Source organism: Dipodomys merriami, unplaced genomic scaffold (genome assembly GCF_024711535.1).
Source record: "Dipodomys merriami isolate MVZ:Mamm:240054 unplaced genomic scaffold, mDipMer1.0.p SCAF_69, whole genome shotgun sequence".
Classification (NCBI taxonomy): domain Eukaryota; kingdom Metazoa; phylum Chordata; class Mammalia; order Rodentia; family Heteromyidae; genus Dipodomys; species Dipodomys merriami.
This window is the reverse complement of record NW_027206279.1, coordinates 6,282,417-6,306,812: the sequence shown is the minus strand read 5'-3', so window position 1 is coordinate 6,306,812 and position 24,396 is coordinate 6,282,417. Positions and strand designations below refer to the sequence as shown.

The window sequence follows — 24,396 nt, the reverse complement described above, 5'->3', positions numbered from 1 at the left end:
CTGGGCGCTGTCCCTCAGCTCTTCAGCTCAAGGCTAGCACTCTACCACTTGAGCCATAGTGCCACTTCCGGCTTTTTTCTTTTTGCTTATGTGGTGCTGAGGAATTGAACCCAGGGCCTCATGCATGCAAGGCAAGCGCTCTACCACTGAGCCAACTTCCCAGCCCCCTTTGTGATGTTTTTAATTCATTAGAATATTTTTGCAACATTTTAAAACAATTTATTACAAAAGGTCAAAAACGGAGTCAAAGATTTTGTAGTAAATTTAGAGATTTTTTTTTTCCACAAAATGCCATTAAAAACTACCTTCAATTAAGGTCTCTCTCCCCACATCCCCTGAGCTAATTGGACATCTTTGGGCATGACGGTTTCCTCCCTTGGCATGGATGGCACACGGATTAGCAACTTCAAACACACACACAGGTGTGTTCACAAGTATCCTGGCTGCACTTTCTTCAAATATTTAAAAAAAGAAGTCACGATCAGTCATGAGGAGTCTATCTGTGTAAACAGTGCTTTTCTTACACCACAAAGACATGCTGTGCCTCTTTTGTCTCCTAAATTGACATCATAGCCCCAGACCGGAAAGTCTGTCAACTTTATTTTTAATAATCTACAGCATAATTCATCATTTCAACATGCCTTATTTTTCTTCAAGATGCAAAGCTCTCTGGGCAGTAATGAACTGTACAAAGCCTCATCTGTAACCATTTGTCCATTACCTTCCTCAGGGACGCTGTCTTTTGGGCCTTCCCATCCCAGTGCTGACACTCTTGGTCCATGCTTGACTGATCTGGTTAAGAATGAAGGGACGGAGGTTCAAAAGGGCAGACACAAGCCTAGCTTTCCTTCCAAATAACTTGAGTCTCCCCAGCTTACAAGGGAGATCACAGAAACAAATCCCCTCCACAAGTGTAAAGGCTTAAAGCAGAAGCTTCTTTCCTCAAGCTAAAATGTACCCTTAACAACGGGAAATTTCAGTGTAGGATTGGGAGGAGGAGGAAGTGATAGCCCCACCCAATTCTAGGATGGAAGGAAAGTTTCTAGTAGGACGGCTCTAAATGCTCAGAGAGGCTATTAGTAATGGAATTCTGATGCTGACTAGCTCAGGGCTCGGCCTTCGGGAGAAGGAGGGAGATGGATCCTGGTGAGTACTGGTAATCTCTGTAACTTTTCTGAAGTGTTGAATCAAGAGACAAGCCTGGAGCGGGCTGGGGACACAGGAAAGGGGCAGGAGAGGCAATACTGATATGACAGTTCATGGTTTATTGTGTAATCCAGATCCTGCCTCCTGGTTCTCCACCTTCATTTGGACCTTGGGGCATAGAACATACAGATGTTCGTTTTCTTTCCTGAAGCCGAAATTTGGGGCAATAATGGCCTTGGGAAATCTGAGGAGGTCCCTAAAGACTTTAGATAGACACTCCCAATTTCCTATTGGAAAGCACAATGAAACCATTTGCTTCCAAATAGTGCTGCCGGGCTGGGAAGGTGGCTCAGTGGTAGAGTGCTTGCCTTGCATGCATGAGGCCCTGGGTTCGATTCTTCAGCACCACATAAGCAGAAAAAGCCGGAAGTGGCGTTGTGGCTCAAGTGGTAGAGTGCTAACCTTGAGCTGAGAGACAGTGCCCAGGCCCATAGTTCAGGCCCACAACCGACAAAAAAACAAAAAACAAAAAACAAAAAACAAATAGTGCTGCCTTATATAAAGTTGTTTTATACAAATAAGATTATATATTACACATGTATTACGTGGTATATAAGACATTATATATGTATTATATTACGCATTACTTGAAATTTTGATTTTTAAAAACCAGTGATATCAGTATGTACTAGTCTATCAAAAATTGGCAATAAAGGGCTGGGAAGGTGGCTCAGTGGTAGAGCGCTTGCCTTGCATGCATGAGGCCCTGGGTTCCATTCCTCAGCACCACATAAGCAAAAAAAAAAAAAAAAAAAAAAAAAAAAAAAGCCAGAAGTGGCACTATGGCTCAAGTGGTAGAGCGCTAGCCTTGAGCTGAAGAGCTGAGGGACAGCGCCCAGGCCCAGAGTTCAGGCCCACAACCGGATCCCTCCCCCCCCCCCCAAAAAAAAGAAAATTGGCTGTCTCCTTTGATAGAATTTTGCACATGTGTGAAAGTATTTTCATGTAGAAAATTTCTAAGAGTAACTGTTGGATCAAAGGTCGCCTCCACTTTACTTTTTTTTTTTTTGGTCAGCTGTGGGGCTTGAACTCTGGGCCTGAGCACTGTCCCTCAGCTCTTCAGCTCAAGGCGAGTATTCTACCACTTGAGCTACAGTGCCACTTCTGGTTTTCTGGTGGTTTATTGAAGATAAGATTCTCACAGGGCTAGGAAGGTGGCTCAGTGGTATGGTGCTTGCCTTGCATGCCTGAGGCCCTGGGTTCGATTCCTCAGCACCACATAAGCAAAAAGAAAAAAGCCAAAAGTGGCGCTGTGGCTCAAGTGGTAGAGCGCTAGCCTTGAGCTGAAGAGCTGAGGGACAGCGCCCAGGCCCAGAGTTCAGGCCCCACAACTGGACCCCCCCAAAAAAAAGAGAGTCTCACAGACTTTCCTGCCAAGGCTGGCTTTGAACCGCGATCCTCAGATCTCAGCCTCCTGAGTAGCTAGGACTATAGGCGTGAGCCACTAGTACCCGGCTTCCACTTTACATTTTGATGGATAGCAACTTATTTCTTTAAAGTTTATGTGAATCAGACTCCATCAGGATATGACAATCCATTTCCAAATACCCTCAAACAACATAGGTTGTTGTTATCTTCTTGATATCTCATTGGGTAGTTATAGGTAGGGACAGGAGGATACCGTGCACTTAAAGCCTGGAGCTTAGTAGCCTAATATGGATATAGAAGCATTGCTGCAGGGACTGAGGTATTTCTGTTTTCTGAAATGCTTGGAAAGGATTTCAGGAAGGAGATGGATGCAAAGTTTGGCTGGAAGAACTGGTACGAAGGAGACTTAGATATTAAGGAAGGGGCAGGAGCCATCCATCTAGCTGTGGTCACGCTCTATTTGGAGACCACGACATGAAGATACACAATGGAGGACATGTTGGAACCAGACTCTGGAAGGCTTTGATTCCTTAGGTTAAGGATTTGGGTTTGAAATTTTGTTTTAAGACGTTTTTATTCTTGCACAGTTGAAAGAAGTATAGAACAGGACAGTAAACTTAGCACACACACCTATATATATGCATACCAATATATGAATATATATTTATTAATTTTTAAGAAGGAAGAAGCAAAAGCGTGAAATATTTGTTAAAGTCCTCACATTGACACTAATACTGAGAAGCGGACAAAGAAAAGTAGATTAACTAGAAGAGAAGGGACTGAGTCCACCTGGCATTTGGTGGCAGAAATCACTTCTCTCTGCCGGCTGGGCTGCATGTAACTTACCCTTTGCTGTCTTCATCGGGAGGGATCCTGGCCTTGGCAGTGGACCCCTTTACCTGGCCTGGATCTTCATCCACACTCGCTGGCATCTCTACAAGTCAAGACATTCCAATGCAGAGCCATCAGCCTGCTGCATGTGGTAGGGTGGTCCCTCCTCTCCTCTTACCCACACCTGTATTTAAGTCCTCATTAGTCTTTGCCTTAGATGGTTGCAACAGAACTCTCTCAGCTCTCCCCACCTTTGTTCTTTTTTCCCCTCCGGTCTAGGCTAAACAACCACAGCCAAATTAATCCTCAAGTGTGGCTTCTATGTTGCCTCACCTGCTCAGAAACCTGTCTTTAATCAAAGTAACACTTTCTCCTAAATACAAAAGGAAGGCATGTCTAAACACTGAAAAACTTCAAGACACCTGTCCCACAACTCCACTGCCTAAAGAGAATCTGCAACATGCTGGGTTTCAGTCACTTTTACTTTTTGCTTTTTAATATCTAGGGAGCCGATTTCCCTCTAGGATCTAGACAGTGTTTTTCCTCTATAGTCTTTGTTTTGTTGTTGTACTTCCTCTTGGTGTCCTCTTTACTGATAACATCAGATGAATGGAATAAGGTTTAATATCCAACTGTGATTGAAGGATATTTAAGTCACACCGAAAATCCTTATGCTTATATTTTTGTCTACCACTGATCATCTTTTTTTTTTTTTTTTTTAATTTTTTTTGGGTCCGGTAGTGGGGCCTGAACTCTGGGCCTGGGCGCTGTCCCTCAGCTCTTCAGCTCAAGGCTAGCGCTCTACCACTTGAGCCACAACGCCACTTCCGGCTTTTTTCTTTTTGCTTATGTGGTGCTGAGGAATCAAACCCAGGGCCTCAGGCATGAAGGCAAGCGCTCTACCACTGAGCCACCTTCCCAGCTCTGATCATCTTATTTTTAAAAGAATCCTAGAAGAGGAATTTACGGGTCAACATTTGGATCGCTCCTTGGCCTTGATGCACACATACATCTATCTACTCAGCAAAGATCCCAGGAGAGGCTCCAGGGAAGGCAGGGACCTGTGGACGTTAGGAGGGCAGTCTCTGGAGCCAGCCTGGCTGGCTGGAGTCCTAGCTCTGCCCAGTACCCTCTGCATGTGGGGAGCGGTATTAATACTCCATGATAAGCCAGGCACTGATGACTCATACTTGGGAGACAGAGGTCAAGAGGCTAGTCTGGGCAAAAAAAAAAACAAGTCTGTTACACCATCTCCAAGAAAGAAGTTGGACACGGTATGTATGCCTGTTGTGCCAGCTACAATGGAAGCATAAAACATAGGCAGATTGCATTCCAGGCTCAAAGTAATCAGTACCCTAAACAGGACTGAGGTATGGTGGCTCAGCAGTAGAATACATTCTCACCAAACACAAGGGCATGAGTTAACACTCCAGCACTGAAGGACACATGCATGCACGCACACACATACACAACAGAGAGAGTTATGAGAATATAAACGATTTCAGATATTTAAAAAATGCTCTTGCAACTGACCATAAACATAATCCATACTTTTCTGAAATTTAGGTATTATGCTTTGTTCTAGCATGAGGGAAATCTGGGTTCAGGAAGATAACAGAAGGCTAGCTCTAGATGTTACTCGAATGGCTGCCTCCAAGACCAGACCCAAATAGGCACATGGAGCCATGCATAAGCACAGAATTGTCTCAGGCTTTAGTTTCTCAAAAGACAGGCATTTCATTTCTCAGAATTCCTTACAGGTAAATGGCTGTCTTAATGTCTTTTTTTTTTGTAAGGCTGATAATACATTCGGATATAACTTGATCCTTTTATTACTTGTGTCTTTATATTAGTCAGACAAGTGCCAGGAGTCTTGTATCTGGAGCTTACCTTTTCTCCTACTTATGTCATTAACTTCAGTGGGACCACAGCCAAGTCAGGTTTTGTGGGTGCTGAGTGTTTTATCTGTTGTTGTTTTTTTAATTGATTCTGCTGAATTTCCTGCATTGTTGAATCTCTTCTTGATTCTCTTGGCTCTTCTTTCTGGCTTCCTTGGGAGCCTTTCCTTTTATTCTCATGTCTCCTTGACACAAAAAGCCCTTGCGTGAGCCAAATGCATAATTATATTAAGTGGGATGAAAAAAAAACCATCTAAGTGTCCAATGGAGAACGAATTGCGTCATGACCTGCAACTTTGGGCACAGAAAGAAAGACATCTTCCCTCTTCTTCCTCCTTTGCTTCCCAAACGGGAAGAATCCTGGGTAAAAGGATACACTGCACTGGTTGCACTTAGGAGCTATGCTGGTAGGGACTATGCTGTTTCTAGCATCCAGGAAAGTTGTCTCACCCCTGTTAGGGCTCCTAGATATTTCTCACTACCTCTTTGTGCTACATGAGCTCTCAGGGTGGGTGGACCTCTAGGAGGTATTATCTTTGTAAGAAGATTGATCCTATCCTTTCCTTTCTTATCCTTTCCTTTCTTTCTTTCTTTTTTTTTTGCCATACTAGGGCTTGAACTCAGATCTTCATGCTCTTGCTTAACTTCCTTGTGCACAGTGGGCATTCTACCACTTGAGTCATACCTTCAGCCTGGCATTGTGCTGGTTAATTGGGGATGAGGTCTCACAGACTTTTCTTCCCACATGAGCTTTTTTTTTTTTTTTTGTCGGTTGTGGGGCTTGAACTCTGGGCCTGAGCGCTGTCCCTCAGCTCTTCAGCTCAAGGCGAGCGCTCTACCACTTGAGCTACAGTGCCACTTCCGGTTTTCTGGTGGTTTATTGGAGATAGGAGTCTCACGGTCTCTCCTGCCCGGGCTGGCTTTGAACCGCGATCCTCAGATCTCAGCCTCCTGAGTAGCTAGGATTACAGGTGTGAGCCACCAGCGCCCGGCCCCACATGAGCTTTGACCCATGATCCTCCAGGTCCCAAGAGCTACCAGCGTCTAACTCTTACTAAATCTTGAAGATTAAAGGTTGACATTGAAGGAGAAATTTCACACAGTCACAGTATACACCAAGCTTGAAAAACCGTCCTGCATCCAGGTCCTGGTGGCTCCACCCCTGTAATCCTAGCTACACAGACAGATTCAAAATACTCAGTAATGTTCAATACAACTCCGTTCTTTTTTTTTTTTTTTGGGTCCGGTCGTGGGGCCTGAACTCTGGGCCTGGGCGCTGTCCCTCAGCTCTTCAGCTCAAGGCTAGCACTCTACCACTTGAGACACAGCGCCACTTCTGGCTTTTTTTTTTTCTGCTTATGTGGTGCTGAGGAATCGGACCCAGGGCCTCATGCATGAGAGGCAAGCACTCTACCACTGAGCCAACTTCCCAGCCCTACAACTCTGTTCTTAAGCACAAGATAACATTTAACAAAAACAATTGAAATCAAATGCAAATATAGGAGCACAATCCCTTAAATCTGTCATTTTAAGTGCACCTTCACCATATAGTCAAAGTTATATAAGAATTTGAAGGATTGAAGTCTTCCATGACATTTCAAATAGTTTCCTGAACCAGGCACTGATGGGTCATGCTTGTAATCCTAGCAGAGACCTGAGGATCGCAGTTCAAAGCCAGCCCAGTCAGGAAAGTCTGTGGAACTCTTATCTCCAATTAACCACCAGAAAACCGAAGTGGCACTGTAGCTCAAAATGACAGAACACTAGCCTTGAGCAAAAACGCTGAAGGGTAGCACCCAAGCCCCTAGTTTAAGCCACATGACAGAAAAAAAAAAAAAAAAAAAAAAGCTTCTTGTCTCAGTTGGGCATGAGGAGAGAGTGAGAGTAATTGAGTATCAGCATTTGGGCAGCTAGATAGCAAATCTATATCTGCAGCAACCACCCCATCTGCTGTCCTCACAGGCTGATGGCCAAATGCTTACAATTTTTTTCTGGAGTACCAGGATCTGAACTCAGAGCTTTGTCCTTGCTAAGCAGCCCTGGTTACTGCTTGATCCATTCCACCAGTCCCATGCACCAGCTAAAACTTCTTGCCTGTAAACTGTAGCAATACCATGAGTTGTCATGAGTAGTGTGTTCAGTAGTTGTTGCCTTTGACTATTTTAATTCTGGATAAACTCATTTCTAAAAAATGTTAATATGCTTATTACTATGCCACAGGATGAGAGTAGCTTTCAGGAATCTAGTAGCATTTTGCTCTGGTATGGTGTCACAGGTCCAAGCATGGATGTCACCAGGATCGAGGTACTCTGGGTCTCCTAACCAGGATCTGGTGACTTGCCCCATGAGAGAGAGAGTCAGGCAATTAGGAGACAAGGAGGCAGAAGTACTAGTACAGGAGTCTTGCCCAAGTCAGAGACAGAAACAACTTAGGAGTTGTGAGTATGCCAGCCAGTCACAGCTGGGCAATGGCCTGTCTTTCCTCTCTCCTAGTGGCAGACTTGGAGCTCCGATCTGTGGACCTGCAGACTCCCAAGAACAACAAAGACCACCACACGCAGGAAATGGGCGTGAAGCATCTCATCCTGCGCAGAGGCCAGGCCTTCAACATAAGGCTAAATTTCAACCGACCCTTCCAGCCTCGGAAGGACCACATCACCTTTGTGGCTGAGACTGGTGAGCTTTTCCTACCCCCAGGGACCTCTATGGGTTCCCCTAAAATAGAAAGTTAGAAAAGTTCCTTGGCAGCCCTTCCCTCCTCTCCTCCACCCTTGCTGGTACTGGAGCTTGAACTCAGGGCCTCGCTTCATTTGCATCTTTAATTGGAGATATGAGTCTGCAGATTCGGGTGCCCAAGCTGGCTTTGAGGCTTTGAATCAGGGTCCTTTGATCTGTTTCCTTGGCTAGGATGATAATAAGTGTGGTACTTAGCTTTTTTGTTGTTGTTTTTCTCCTTGACACAGGGTCTTGCTATGTAAACCCAGCCTGACCCTGAACTTGTGATCTTCCTACCTCAGCCTCCTGAGTGCTGGGATTACAAGCCTTCCATGCCCAGCTTCCCTGTTCCTCCTTTCTGAAGCTTTTTTCCCTCTCCTCTCCTGGGGTGCCTAGGACCCTCACGCTCTCACGCTGAGTACTCTGTTGGTGCTGTTAGGAACGATTTGGCAGCTCAGCAATCTGTACCTGTGACTATGACAGCCAACCTTTTTAATTTTTTATTTAGTTATTTTTTGGTTGGTTGTGGGGCTTGAACTCAGGGCCTGGGCACAGTCCCTAAGCTCTCTGGCTAAAGGCTAGCACTCTACCACTTTGAGCCAGAGTGCCACTTGTGGTTTTCTGGTGGTTAATTGGAGTTAAGAGTCTCACAGACTTTCCTGCCTGAACTGGCTCTGAACCAGGATCCTGAGATCTCAGCCCCCTGAGTAGCTAGGATTACAGGTATGAGCCACCTGTACCCTGTTTATGATGGCCAACCTTTAAGTCCACAGGGACTGTGCTACAACTTCACACACATACCATCCCATTTATCCCCTGTGATAGGCTTTGAGATGGGCACTATTGTGAACCCCATTTATAGATTAAACCAACAAATAAAACACAGCCCCAAGATCATAGGTGGTTTTCCTGAGTAACAATAAAACCCCCAGCCAAAAAGATGAGCAAGATGTGGGGGGAATGTGGGTAAGCTTTAGGCCTTGCAGAAATCATGTGACACATAGATTTTTAAGCCTCCTTCTGGGGTCATTCTCTCCTACCCAGGACCCGAGCCCACGGAGCTGCTAGGGACACAAGCCACATTCTCATTCAACCAGACCCAGACCCAGCTTGGCAATGTCTGGAGTACTTCTGACTTCATCATGGACTCCAACTCTCTCCAAGTCTCCATTTTCTCATCGGCCAGTGCAGTTATTGGCCACTACATGCTGAAGCTAGAGATCTCTCAGGGCCAGGGTCATAGTGCAACTTACCCAGTAGGGGCTTTCATCCTGCTTTTTAACCCCTGGAGTCCAGGTAAGGCCTGCTCCTGGGCAGTAATGCTAACCGGATCCATCGAGAATGTTCTGTGAGGTTCTTCTGAGAAAATCCCAGAAGATAAACCACTGCATATCTATGTAATAGGTTGTTGTGTGCTCTCATGAAAAATGCCATTTTTTTCTTTATGACACAGGGTCTTATTATTTAAGTCCAGGCTGGTCTTAAACTCAATCTTCCTGCCTCAGCCTTCCTGAGTGCTCGGATTATATGCAGGCACCACAATGCCCAGCTCTAAACCTAAAATAAAGAATTTAAAAACAAAGAACTTAAGAAGAATCCAAAAACACAGAATTTTTTTAAATGGCACAATAAAAATATGTACCGTGTGATGTTAAAAAATTAATTTAGGGGCTGGGAAGGTGGCTCAGTGGTAGAGCGCTTGCCTTGCATGCATGAGGCCCTGGGTTCGATTCCTCAGCACCACATAAGCAGAAAAAAAAAAGCTGGAAGTGGTGCTATGGCTCAAGTGGTAGCGTGCTAGACTTGAGCTGAAGGGCTGAGGGACAGCGCCCAGGCCCAGAGTTCAGGCCCCACGACTGGACCCAAAAAAAAAAAAAAATTAATTTAGCAGATGGCACATAATCTTGGTTCTAATTATATTTAACTTACAGTTCATATTTTTTAAAGTATAGATTTCCAACTTCTGGAGAAATTTATGGTAGACTTTGAAGAAGTCAGTCTTAGTATCTGCTGCCATTAATTCACTGGCTATACTTCTAGTTGCCTAAAATACTGTTATTACTGGATTTTAATTTTATTGCTCTGTTTTTTGTTTTTTTTTTGTTTTTCCGGTTTGGGGATTTACCCCGTCTGCTACTCTTTACCACTCAGAGGACGATGTCTACCTACCAAGTGAAATACTGTTACAGGAGTACATTATGAGTGATTATGGCTTTGTTTACAAGGGCAATAAAAGTGCCATTACCTCTTGGCCCTGGAACTATGGTCAGGTAACACTATCACCTCAAGGTGGGCCTGGGGTGGGACTGGGAAAGCCGGTCCTTGGACAACTGTTAGCTTATGAAGGACACTGAACAAAGAACACAGCATGAAGTCCTGGGCCCATTTTCACTCAGTGAGAGAAGCAAGGAAAGGAGATGCTTTTCCTTTTTAGCAATTGATGTTTCATTATGAAAGGCTTAAAATAACCCCAAAGTAGACTGGCCACTAACATGAACCTTCACATGCTCATTTCTCAGCTTCAATAGCGACTAATTGATTATGTCTTCCTTCATCCATTTCAGGGGATTGCAAATGGTAACTAATGGACCAGATATTACCTACTGCCTTTAAAAAATACGTGTGTAGGGAGGTAAGGATAGTTTGACACAGGGCTGGCCATGAACCAGCCATTCTCCTTCCTCTGCCTTCCAAGTGCTGGAATTCTGCCTGTTTTCATAAGTATCACTAAGGGGACTTAGGAGAATGGTCCTCGCATTTTTAAATATTATTCTTTTGAAAGAAAGTTTCAAACGAATATCTTGTGTATATGAATATCTAGGTATATGGTCTATCATTTCTATAATCTCAGGTTCACAAGAGGCATAGGTAGGAAGATCACAATCCAGGCCAGCATAGGCAAAATTTAGGCCCTTACCTGTTTTTGTTTTTTAAAAAAAGACTAAAGGCAAAAAAAGACTAGGAGTATTACCCAAGTAGTAAGAGCATCTGCCTAGCAAATGCATGAGTCTGAGTTCAAATCCTATTACCCCCCCAAAAAAATGAATAATATTTTGTAACATTAGCAATTATATGAAGCATGAATTTCAGGGTCTATAAATAATATTTTAATGCAAAACAGCCATGCTTATCAATTGAAATATCTATGTCTGCTTTCATGCTCTAATGGCAGAGACAGAGCCTGTGGCCAAGTAAGATCTGCCCTCTACAGGAAAAGGGTGGCCAGGCTTGCCCTGCCTTCCCCCTTTCACCTCCCCACCACTAGAATTTCTGAAGATACCATATTGTTTAATCCAATAACACATCCAAAGATGGATAGTAGCTCCAAAAGATGACGAGTCTTTGTGAAAAATTTAACCAAAGTACTTGATTGTAACTGAAAAAAAAAAGTGAGTGGTAGGGTTATACAATAAAGAGCAAATATTCATTTAATGCACAGAGGGAACTCGGGCCCTGGACAGCTTTTCATTTCTCATCCACCGACCACAGCTAATGTGGTTTCTTTCCTACTAGAGTCAAAAGCCTCAGGTAAATATCCCCAGAGTCTCTTCTTGTCTACCCTCTCTTTCCAAATATGGTAGGTTTGAAACCCTCCCTTGATCTTTTCAGCCAACAGAGATCGCTCACTCTCTAAAAATTCTTTTGCCTTTTCTGTTGGAACTACACAGGTTTTTTGTTTTTGTCAGTCGTGGGGCCTGAACTCTGAGCCTGGGCGCTGTCCTTGAGCTCTTCAGCTCAAGGCTAGCACTCTACCACTTGAGCCACAGCACCACTTTCTGGCTTTTTCTGCTTATGTGGTGCTGAGGAATCGAACCCAGGGCCTCATGCATGCAAGGCAAGTACTCTACCACTAAGCCACCTTCCTAGCCCCAGAATTACAGTTTTGCATCCCAACAAAAAGAATCCATTGAGGTCTCTCCCGCCACCCCGACCCGGCCACACACATACACACCATCCCTGAGAGTCAGTTAAGAGAGTTAATGTTTCAGAATTCTATCCATTTTTGCTCTTCTCTGTTCTCCCTCGGGATGTCTTGGAAGTTTGAAGAGGGCATCCTAGACATCTGCTTTGAGATCCTGAACAAGAGTCTGTATTTCTTAATGAACCCATCCAAGGACTGTTCTCAGCGGAACAACGTGGTGTACGTGTGCAGGGTGGTGAGCGCCATGGTAAGGACCGAAGGTTCTGAGCCCTGGCTGAGGACAGCCTGAGCCCCCCGCCTCACCCACCTGCCTCTCCTCCACAGATCAACAGCAACGATGACAATGGGGTGCTGATGGGGAACTGGGGAGAAGACTACTCCACGGGCGTCAGCCCGCTGGAGTGGAATGGCAGTGTGGCCATCCTGCGACAGTGGTCAGCTAGTGGCGGGCAACCGGTGAAGTATGGACAGTGCTGGGTCTTTGCCTCTGTGATGTGTACTGGTGAGTGAAGAATCGCCCTGATGAGATCATGAAGGTTGCCCTGACCTTCAGCCAGGGGTGGCCAGGGAGCAGGCGCTTAACCTGCCCGCAATACAGTCTTGGGGGAGGGGGGTGCAATCACTCCGCTAGTTTCCACCCTGGGGGAGAGCTGTTTGTAATCCTAAAGCAGAAGTTGCCTTGTTGACTAGCCTTGAGAAGCATGGGTGTCATCAGTTATTTACAGTTGAGCACCAAGTCGTTGGTCCTGCTATCTGGAAGATGGAGGAGATGGGTGGAGGAAGATGGGTGCTGGGATGCTTGCTGTCTCCCCCAAGGCAAGGCCAGAGGACCCTCCCCTGGCCCCTGCCAGGGTGCCCAGACACCTCATGGGGTCAGTCAGTGTCCATCTGACTGACAGGTTAAATAATGGGGAGGACAGAGACAGGGGCCAACGCTCTAGGCTTTTCTGAGAGGGGCAACATAGCCTGGCGGTTAGATTCAATGCTACAGAGGAGAGTGAGCTTTGAGTAATTAAATGTAAGTGTTCAAATCAAATGATCTCACTTGTTTACTTGTGAAATGGGCTGAGACTACTGTATTGCTCCTAGCATTCCCGGTCCTGCTGTGGGCTGTGAAGTCCATGTGGTGACTAGGTAGGCATTGTACAGGTGACCTTGGGTCTTCAGGGTCAAAAGTTCATGATATTGCTCCTTCCAAGGAACCTCAGCGAACTGAAACAATTTTCTAATTTTTGGTGATCCTAAGGTTTGGAACTCAGGACCTCACATTCGCTAAACAGATGCGCTACCATTTGGAGCCACACTCCTAGTCCTGGTTTTTGCTGGTTATTTTGAAGATGGGGGTCTAGAGAACTTTTCTCTTTTAATTGTATTTTTCTTATCCTTAAGTAGTTGTACAAGTTCAACAAGTCAGTTTATAAGTCAAATGTATCTTGATCAATGTCATCCCTTTCATCATTGAGAACATTTTTCCTGCTGAGCTTGAGCTTTGATCTTCCAGATCATAGCCTCTTGAATAGCTAGGACTCTAGGCCAGCAATCAGCAATTGTCATTGTTGATAATCCTTTTACTTCCCAAAGCACTGTAATGCTCCTAGCCTATGGGAGTAGATTCCCGGTCTGCCTTGCAAGTGGGTGGGCTGTCTCTGACTTCATACTCACACTGATAGAGGCAGGGACCTCTGTTCCCAGGGTGTATCAGCTCTTGGCTTGATTCCATCTGTGTCTAGTGAGGGGATGGTGGTGGTGGTAGTGGTGGTGACAGTGGTGGTAGTATGTGTGTTCCTGGTAGAGTTGTAAAGTCTGATTTGTGTGACTACACCTGTGAAATCATAACTCCGCTTTCTAAACAGCCATTGTAGGCACAAGAGGGCGCTGCTGCCTTTTCAAAATCTTCATCTACCTCATTGAAGCTCCAGTAACATTCATTTTATCTCTAGAATGTGTTGCCCTTCTACTCATTCTCTAATCATCATCATCATCATCTTCTTCTTCTTCTTCTTCTTCTTCCTCTTCCTCTTCCTCTTCCTCTTCTTCTTCTTCTTCTTCTTCTTCTTCTTCTCTCTAGTTTTCAAGTAGGACTTCAGGACTGAAAGATTATATAGTCCAATTCTTCCTTGTGTTACACACAAGGAGGCAGACTCAGAAAAGTTTTTTTTTTTTTTGTTTTTTTTTTTTTGCATCCAGTCGTGGGGCCTGAACTCTGGGCCTGAGCGCTGTCCCTCAGTTCTTCAGCTCAAGGCTAGCGCTCTACCTCTTGAGCCACAGCGCCACTTCTGGCTTTTTTCTTTTTGCTTATGTGGTGCTGAGGAATCGAACCCAGGGCCTCATGCATGTAAGGCAAGCGCTCTACCACTGAGCCACCTTCCCAGCCCCGCAAACTCAGAAAAGTTAAGCCACTTAACTCAAGAATTAGAATTTTAGGCCAGGTACTGGTGGCTCATGCCTGTAATCCTAGCTACTGAGGAAGCTGAGATCTGAGGATCACGGTTCAAAGCCAGTTTGGGCAGGAAAGTCCAATTTTATCTGCAGTAAACCAACAGAAGTAGTGTTGTGGCTCAAGTGGTAGAGCGCTATCCTTGAGCTGAAGAGCTCAGGGACAGAGCCCAGGCCCAGAGTTCAAATCCCATGACCAACCATAACAAGAAAAAGAATTAGAATTTTAAAAATTCAAATTAACCAATGTTGTAGGATCTCTCTCTCCCCTTTCCCTCTACCCCCTCACCCTCTCTTTCACACACACACACACATTTAACCTAAAAGCTGCTGAGTAGGAAAAGTCCTAAATGATAACTTGGGCGAATTACTGTGTTAAGCGACTATCAAATGATTTTTGCCTTTTGATGAGTGGATACCATGGACCAGACAAATGGACAACAGGATTCTATCTGAGCTCTGGGAATAAGGGAGTTACAGGCATGGATCTAAAAGGATCTTCCACCAACGTGAAAGTTACAAATTATGCATGGAAAATAATTCTGCTTGAAAAAAGCTCACTGATCCTTCCTTTTCTTCTCAACAGTAATGCGATGCTTAGGTGTTCCAACGCGAGTGGTTTCCAATTTCCGCTCTGCACACAGCATGGATGGAAATTTGACCATCGACACCTACTATGATCAAAATGCAGAGATGCTGCCAACTCAGAAACCAGACAAAGTATGGTAAGAGGGTCAGGGATGAAATTATCTAGTACTTTCTGGCCTTGAAGCATCACTGCTCTGTCTACGGCTGTTGATGTTCTGAGAATAAATCCCATCTCAGAAGCTGCTCTGGCTCATTAGATCACCAACGAAGCTTATTTCAGAGTGCAAAAGATATGAGGAAAATTTCTAGAACTTCAACCAAATGCACAGTTGTTTGTCCTGTACACTGACCTGAAAGTCTTTACTCACCTCATTTTTCTCTGAGTCGGTACTGTGGTTTTTCCTTCCAGGAAACTCGCTGCCTGGAATTGCTGTGTCTGGATTTCCTCTGTCAGCCTTTCTTTCTCTCTCTCTTTCTGCTTCTTCTTCTCCCTGTGAGACAGTATGTTCTTTTATTTATGCACCTCAAATCTCTTTCCCTCAGACTTTTCTCCTTTGCTTTACCCCAACTCTGGTTTGTTGTGTTTTCCTTTTCCAACAAGTTATCAGCTAAGACTCCATGACTTGCATGAAAACTAGCTGCTGGCCCTGGAGTCTCCTTCCTCTTAGGAGCTTCAGTTCTCTTACCTATAAAATAAAGATGGAGTCTGTTTCAATAGGCAAGCAGGTTCTTTAACCTGGAATGTACAGATATACTCCTGGGAGAGGGGGGATTGAATCACTTCCGACTCAAGCAGCAATGGTATATATGAAAAAGATTTATGTCTTATACAATATTCCATCTATGAATGTACTACCTGGATCTAATCATGAGGAAATATCAGGCAAGTCCAGAACAGGTGCCATAAAATAAAATAAGATGGAGACAGTAAAGTAGGCACAAGTCTTATAGCCATATTAAGTGCTAAGGCCTGTTAATGGTACAGGGTAGTGGGAGACAAGATTCTTAAGAAACTAGGCCAGCTGGGTGCTGGTGGCTCATGCCTGTAATCCTAGCTACGCAGGAGGCTGAGATCTGAGGATCGTGGTTCAAAGCCAGCCTGGGCAAGAAAGTCCATGAGGCTCTTATCTCCAATAAAAAAAAAACCACTAGAAAACCAGAAGTGGCGCTGTGGCTGAAGCGGTAGAGCACCTGCCTTGAGCTGAAGAACACAGGGACAGCACCCAGGCCCAGAGTTCAAGCCCCACAACTGACAAAAAAAAAAAAAAAAAAAAAAGAAAGAAAGAAAGAAAAGAAAAGAAACTGGGCCAGTGGCTCACACCTGTAATTCTAGCTACTCAGGAGGCTGAGATCTGAGGATCATGGTTCAAAGCCAGCCAGGGCAGATAAATCCTAGAGACTCTTATCCATATTAACCAGCATAAAGTTGGTAGCAGAGTGCAAGCACACACACACACAAACTGTGTCCTGTTTCCTTCCTCCCTTCCACAGGAACTTCCATGTCTGGAACGAGTGCTGGATGATCCGGAAAGACCTCCCACCAGGCTACAATGGGTGGCAGGTTCTGGACCCTACTCCCCAGCAAACCAGCAGTGGTGTGTGAGGACTGTGGTGGTAGGGGACAGGCTCCCTGGGAGGCCTACGAAGGTGGCTGGACATGTGAGAGGGAGCCAAAGAGCAGCAGTATTTTCCCCTTCCCCAGAGTTGTAGTTGTAACCGAGTTGTAGTTTCGGATCTGGGCCTCTCGGTTCTGTCGTCCTTACCTGTAAAGTGTTGGAGACGGGGGCCACATGGAGTTACAGAGAGGGTCAGATGAATTAATGGAAACAAAAGAGCTTGGTCTTGGAGGTGGGTACCCCAACAGTGAGGGTCACTAGTGCCACTGTTCAGCCTTGTTCTCCACCTCCCACAACTATGACTAGCCACCCTGCCCCACACATCAGCACCCACACCCCATAACTCCTGTTGCCTTCACAGGCATGTTCTGCTGTGGCCCTGCCTCTGTGAAGGCTATCCGGGAAGGGGATGTCCACTTGGACTATGACACCTCTTTAGTGTTTGCTGAGGTGAATGCTGATGAAGTCATTTGGCTTCTTGAGAAGGGCCAGGCCCAAGAAATCCTTGCCCACGACACCAGTTCCATTGGGAAGGAGATCAGCACCAAAATGGTAGCATCAGACCGCCGCCAGGACATCACCAACTCCTACAAGTATCCAGAAGGTATCTGGGCCTAGGATTTGGGGAAGGGTGGGTGTGGCTGCTGGGTGGCTCTGGGTTAAAACCATTACCTCCTCTTCATGAAGATCTCTTAAGGGCTTTCCTAAATGCTGCCCGTGTGGGTGCAGGGGCAGTTTGACACATTTAGGAATATGTAAATAAATTCAGTTAAACAAATGTGACATTTTAAAAAGAATTCACTGCCGGGCGGTGGCTCACACCTGTAATCCTAACTACTCAGGAGGCTGAGGTCTGAGGATCACAGTTCAAAGCCATCCCGGGCAGGAAAGTCTGTGAGACTCTTATCTACAATAAATCACCAGAAAACTGGAAGTGGCGCTGTGGCTCAAGTGGTAGAGTGCTAGACTTGAGCTGAAGAGCTGAGAGAGAGTGCCTGGGCCCAGAGTTCAAGCCCCATGCACCAAAAAGAAAGAATTCACTCTCAGAAACTCAAGTTTAAGCAGACATGATTTTCAGTGTATGTTTCATGCAGCATTAAATATGTTGCATCCAATATAACATACCCCAAGTTACTTTTTCTCTGAAGTTCAATTTTCATTGGAGGTCCTGTGTGTGTATATTTCTTTTTTTGGTGGTCCTGGGGGTTGAACTAGGTAAGTGCTCTACAGTTTGAGCCTCATTGCCAGCCTTACTGCTTTAGTTATTTTTCCGATAGGGTTTCAAATATTTTGCCTGGGTCAGGCTTTAACTATGATTTCTCTACATCTGCCTCTGATGTGGCTGGGATGACAGACCCACACTTACCATGCCAATTGTTCTTTGAGTTAGGGTCTCACTAACTTTTTGCTCAGGCTGGCCTGAAAACATGAACCCTTCGATCACTTTCCTCCTAAGTAGCTCAGAATCTGGTGAGATCCTGTATGTTATTTGGTAACTCTCTCCCAGGGTAATAGCACTATCTCCCTATGTCCAAAGCAGAGGAGTAACAGGAAGGGGAAAGACAGAAACTCAGGAGTGGCAGAGCTCTGGGTCTGTGGGAGAGAGCAAACATCTTCATGGAGAGTCTGAGTGGGGTCAGGCCACCTGAGGGCTAAACAAGGCTCGGCCATGGTCTGGCTGTATAAGCCTTCATGGTCTTACCATCCTCATGCCCCTACTTTCTCCTCTGGGATAACAGTACCCCAAAAGGTGAAGTGAGCTACTATATAGAATACATTGGTTTGTAAGCCAGACACTTGCCCTAGGGGAGTCCACAGTTTGGGTAAATTTGGGTTAAGCCTGGATGTTGCGGAGTTCCCGAGATTAAAAGGTTGGAACATGTGCTTTAGGAGAAAGGATGCCAGTCCGGGAGACAAGCCTCTGGCTTTGAGAAGGAGGAGGGTGACCGTGATGAATACTGGTGCCGAGTGCTTACATTTGGCAATTTACCTAACACAACTGTTTTGGGCGTCCTTGTGAAGCAAGCTGATCTCATCCCTGGGTCAAAGATCTGAGTACAGAGAGATGAAGACAGTGATAAACAAGAACTTGAAGCCAGCACTGAGCAGCACTAGTCCTCACGGTCCCGTCCACCATGTCCACCATACCGCCTGGCCGGCTTGCCTCCCTGGGCTGCTAATCACATGGTTGGGGGCGGGACTTCTGGATAACAGCTGGGAGTTGTCTCTGGTTCTCACTCTGATGTCTTTCCTGCGTCTCCCACGCTGTCAGGATCTCCTGAGGAACGGTCCGTCTTCATGAAGGCATCCAGAACACTGCTGGGACCCCAAAGGGCCTCTTCATCCCTCCTGGATCTCCTGGGGTCCGGGGAGTTTGAGGATCCGCCCGTGCGGCTGCAGCTTCACCTGGCCAGGACGCCGGAGTGGGGCCAGGACGTGCTGTTCATCCTGCATGTCCAGACTGTTCCGGACAGAGCCCACACGCAGGCGCCCATCAGGCTGCTGGTGCACTTCTGCGCGCAGGCCCTGCTGCATGGAGGCGGTGCCCGACCCCCCCTCTGGAGGCAAATGGTGGACTTGAATGTGGATGTTGGGAAGGGTTAGTATGAAGCAGAAACCCAATACACCACATTATACCACACTCACCCCTGGCAGCGAAGTGGCTGGCTGTGGGTAGCCATGTGCCCACTGTTGAACCTATGGTATCAGCCCCCTCCCCCCAGGTAAGAGAGCAGTTGAGCTCTGGGGGGCAGTCTATACAGCATATGCACACACACACACACACACACACACACACACACACACACATTTTCTCTCTCCACAAACTATGTTTCTCGTGCTCATATACATGTTCCTTCCCTGTTTCCTTATTTCCCTTCCTCCTTCTCTTTCCCACTTTCTCTTTCTCTCTCCCTCCTTTTCATTCCCTACCTCCCTCTCCTCTGACACATTTCCTTGACTCAAGATGATTTTTGCCTATTCTTAGAGATCCAGTCACTACTCCTGCTGCCCTACAGCAATTACAGAGAAAAACTGACAGACGAGAAGCAGATCCGAGTGTCCGGCATCGCCAAGGTTGAAGGGACAGGGCGAAACATCCTGGTTCTAAAGGACTTCTGTCTGCAGCCGCCTCGCCTGACTATTGAGGTGAGGTCTCTGAGAGAGCTGGTACTTCAGTTCATGACGGGATAGGGACAGGATTCGGCTTGGTGCCCATTTTTATGTTTGGTAGCTTCCTGGAGTGTTCTGATCTTCTAGAACAGGCCTCAGACATTCTCAGCTCCTGGTCTTCTACCTCAATGGCAGTGCCTTAGCTCTACATAGGGACCCTGGTGGTCACCAGGAGGCAGAGGAGGAAAGTTACTGAGTGGACTACAGAAGTAAGGGCAGATGCCCAGGCCCCCCTGCTCTGTCTTCTCTCCACACAGGTGTCTGAGAAGGCTGTGGTGGGCAAGATCCTGAGAGTCCACATCACTCTCACCAACACCCTCACTGTGGCCCTGGCTAACTGCGTCATGGTACTGGAGGGAAGCGGCCTCCTCAGTGGACAGATCTCGGAAAAGTAAGTGACGCCACTTGTCTACCTCTTGCTCTGGTGTCTGAGAAGAGGTGTCTCCACTGGTCCACGTCCCCACCCTCCTCAGGAAAGGAAAAGCTTGGTGGTGCTGCCAAGTGGGACGGGGAACCCCCATTCCCCACCCAAGTTTTTTTTTTCACTTTCAGCTTTGGAACACTGAGGCCCGGGCACACCATCAAAGTTCATCTGGAGCTGTACCCCATCAAAGCTGGACCCCGCCAGCTCCAAGTCCTCATCAGCAGCAATGAGGTCAAGGAGATCAAGGGCTACAAGCGTATCTTTGTTGCTGAAGCTACCACTTCCTGACACCGGCCCTAGCTACTGATCTGGTGCTGAATGGACAGTGTTTAGGGGGAATCAAACACTGCCTTGCTTCTTTCTATTCTGGAATGGCTTACCTCTGGTCTACGTATGGTCCCGGGGAGGAAATAAAGCTCTGTTTGAACCACTGTGCATCTTCTGAAGAAAGAATGAAAATGTCTTAAAAAATGTACTCAATACCTGACCTATGTAATTGCAACCCCTCTGTAATAATAAAAATAAATAAATAAAATTAGAAGCAAAAAATAAAGATGTCTTTAAAAAGTGATGTTCTTGCTCTCGTGCTAACAAAATACTTATTGCAACCAACTGGTCCTCTTGGCCTGGCTGTTCAGAAACTCATCTTCCAGGACAGAGAAAATCTCCACCTGCGTACTTCCTGGCGGTCCTTTCTTCTTGAAAGTTGTGACACTTCTATAGGTAAGGTGGAGACAGAAAGATGAGAATTTTTCTCTCTCCAGTTTTGGATCAAAGTGTAAAACTCATTTTTTTTCCATTTCTTTGTATGTTGTGACACTTTCTCCATGTGTGTTTGGATCCAGAATCAGGCTTTATAACTGGGGCTTCCAGTAGTAATTATTAGAAATCAATATATCTCCCTCATAGGTAATTTAGAGAACCCCCGAATCCAGGAAAACAAGTTGTTTCCCTATTCATTCTCAGATGTAAGATTCCCACTGCACGCGTGCGTGTGCGCGCACACACACACACACACACACTCATTTGGCTCCTCTTCCCTCTTCCTTTTCTCCTCTTCCCTCCTTTTCTCCCTTTCTTCTTCCCTCTGCCTCAATTCCAGCTTTTTTTTTGGGGGGGGTCTGGTCGTGGGGCCTGAACTCTGGGCCTGGACGCTGTCCCTCAGCTCTTCAGCTCAAGGCTAGCACTCTACCACTTGAGCCACAGAGCCACTTCCGGCTTTTTTCTTTTTGCTTATGTGGTGCTGAGGACTCGAACCCAGGGCCTCATGCATGCAAGGAAGCGCTCTACCACTGAGCCACCTTCCCAGCCCTTCAGTTCCAGCTTTTATGATTGTTTATTCCCTTAATTCTCATTCTCCTCCCTGGTATTTTTTTCTCTCTTCAGTGGCCGACAGGCCTGAGCCTCTCCAGTCCTCCCCACACCCAGCTTCTGGGAGCAGGAAGAGTATGAGCCTGCACACTCTACTCCACCCAGTGTGTTGGGTATACCTGCCCTCATTGGGGATTTCTGCAGACGCCGTCACTACCCCCATCACTGCTGTCTTCAAAATGGCTCCCTGCCCCCAGGAAGAGTCATCTGTGCTGGCCTTTGCAGAAAGAGGAGCACCTGCTCCTCTAGACACTGCTCTCTTGTCCTCTTGTCTCTTCTGGAGAGGGCAACAGTGGGCAGGCTGCCTACTGGGCCTCCTTGGGGAAGGGGAATTTGTTTTTGGAGTCCCCCTCCTCACCTAAAAAACTGGCTGTAAAAGTCACAGTCAGCCGAGTTTTCTTGTTTTCACTTGGGCAAGCCCGTCATCTGGCTTTCTTGGTTCCCCCTCCTCAGTTAGATGAGCTAGATCATCTCAAAGTTCCTTCCAGCTCAATAACCCCCAGGCTCACAGTATGGGGCTTGTCCCAACAGCATGGCACCGCCAGAGATTAAATCCAAAGAGATCCTCACCCCATCTCACATCAGCTCACTGGGCCAACCAACAGGGCCAGACAGGGACTCCCACAGGCAAACTAGTCAAATAATATCCAGACAGTGGTAAAAGGAGGCAATGCGGGCCAGGCCTGTGGCATGGCTTCTGACTCGGGTCTTTGCGTTTTCTCTGTGGAATGCACAGAGCCTGTCTGCCTCATGTCCTCTGGACTGGTAGTAGTGGAAGCTGTGACCATCATCATTCATGTGTGATAGGAAGCAAGGAACTTTCAACCGCACGGTGAGAGCCGGGATTGCCCCAAGTGTACAAAGGTAAGAATACTCGTGGCAGCCCACCTTCCCTAGAGGATGGCTGTGAGGATCCGTGAGAAGTAGATTCTCAACTGCCAAACACACACTCACACACGGAAGTCCTCTGAGCATTAATCTCGTCTCCATTTCTGGGGGTGGCAGATCCACGTTGTAATCTGCTTCAGTGAAACTCAAACCTGGGAGCCAGGGCATCATGGACAAGGAAACTGGAACTTTCTCAAGGGTGTATCAGAAATCCGTTGTAGGGGGCTGGGAAGGTGGCTCAGTGGTAGAGCACTTGCTTTGCATGCATGAGGCCCTGGGTTCGATGCCTCAGCACCACATAAACAGAAAAAAAAAAAAAAAAAAAAAAAAGAAATCTGTTGTAGGATCTGGATTTGCCTCTCAGGTCTCTCTGGGTCTTGAAAGGTCTGGAGGCCCCTTCACCTCAACCTGACTCAAGTTGGCCTGCTCCATGAGGATGACGTTGTCTACATCTCTAGTCAAGTGTCCCTCCTCTGAGGTCACAGCCCTGCTTCTGTCCAGACAGAAAGGTATTCATCGACTCTGCTCAGCTTCCCTGGACCAAGGCACACATTGCTCTGATCAGCACTGCCTCCCTACCGCCCCACACCCACCCACACACCCTCTGACTAATGATCTGTAGGAATCCAATGGAAAGCTAAACCTGTAAAGCAGCTCATCAGGCTCAGAGCCCGAGACTTATTTGGCCCCCAGGGTCCAGCCAGAGCAGCCAAGCTAGGTTTTACTGGCCCTGTGTAGGGTTTTGTATTCCTGTGGGCTTCTACGTCCTCTCTCCTGATCAACGTCCACCTTAGTCAAGACTAAGAGTGTCTCCCGACCATGTGAGATCTTCTGCCCTCTACTCCAGCTATGGGGGAAGGCTTAGGGATCTGGGCAGAGATGCTCAGAATTCAGGCTGTGCAGGCTGGTACAAATCAGGGGTTTTACTCACAGTGGCTGCCCAATGGCTCCAAAAGCCTCTCATCTTTTTCCAGCAGCTCTAGATTGGCTCCAAGGACACTATGTTGTATCCCTGATTGCCGAGCAATTTCCCCTTTGGCCACTACCCTTCTCCTTACCTGCCTATCCTAACCACACTCATCTCCTCTCACATTAAGAGCCCGCGACTCTTTCCTTTCCCCTTACTAGCTGTGGTAGTAGGTTTGGGCCTGGATCCCTTTGTACATGCCTGTATCTTTGTTTCACATAGTTACTCCATCAGGCAACACATACAAACTAGAAAGCAGACCAGGTTTCAGCTACAGTACTGCGTTAGGCACGGATGTCTGACTGCATTCACCAAAGTTAACTCCTCAGTTCATTATAAAGGATCTTGAGGAAACTAATGTCTGTAAGCCTTGATTTCCCAATCTTTAAGACAGGAACACTACAAATTCCTTTGCTCACAGAGATGTTGTAAGATTAGGAGGGATAGTGCACTTAAAGAAACAGCAAGTGGCACTTAAAAGTTATTACTAGTTGTACTGGGAATTCTACTACCATTAACTACTGTCATTATGAAGCACTGGTGATAAGAAGATTCAAACCATGCCCTCAAGGATCACTTGGAGAAAGATGGTGAGGTAGTATGTGTAATGTCAAGGAATAAGTGGCTAATAGGGAATGCTGGTGAGCAAGCCCCTAACTGCTAGTCTGAAGGAAAGTGCTGGAAAGTGAGATGATGCTCTTGTATCATGGGGACTGGAGAAAGTAGATTGGGGAGGGAGCAAGCTTTGTGAAAGAAAGCGCAGAGATGGGTTGGGAAGACAGAAATCTGCATTAGAGAACTAAAGGGTTTGGCCCTGGACTTGAGATGGGGAGGGGAAAGACCTCCAAGGGCTCTGAGGATGATGGAAACCCATCGCTGGGTCGTAAGAAGTCTCAAGCAATCTTAAACGGAAAATCCAGGAGAGGGGACAATGCTGGCGTACAAGTCCCTGAATGAGAAGGATCCAGCAGGAAAGAAGATGTAGGAGGTTAGGC

At 46.4% G+C, this 24,396-nt stretch overlaps 1 protein-coding gene across 1 annotated transcript; it reads left to right on the top strand.

Annotated features, from left to right (window-relative positions):
* The first annotated feature begins 1,136 nt into the window (after positions 1–1,136).
* On the top strand, positions 1,137–20,708 carry Tgm7 (transglutaminase 7). The gene is made up of 13 exons (XM_070005924.1): positions 1,137–1,146; positions 7,797–7,979; positions 9,063–9,314; positions 10,170–10,288; positions 12,059–12,187; positions 12,265–12,442; positions 14,963–15,101; positions 16,456–16,559; positions 16,942–17,184; positions 18,853–19,179; positions 19,567–19,727; positions 20,009–20,142; positions 20,304–20,708. Exons 1-13 carry the CDS (start codon positions 1,137–1,139, stop codon positions 20,461–20,463), a joined length of 2,139 nt encoding a protein of 712 aa, XP_069862025.1. The 3' UTR covers positions 20,464–20,708.
* The last annotated feature ends 3,688 nt before the right edge of the window (positions 20,709–24,396 follow it).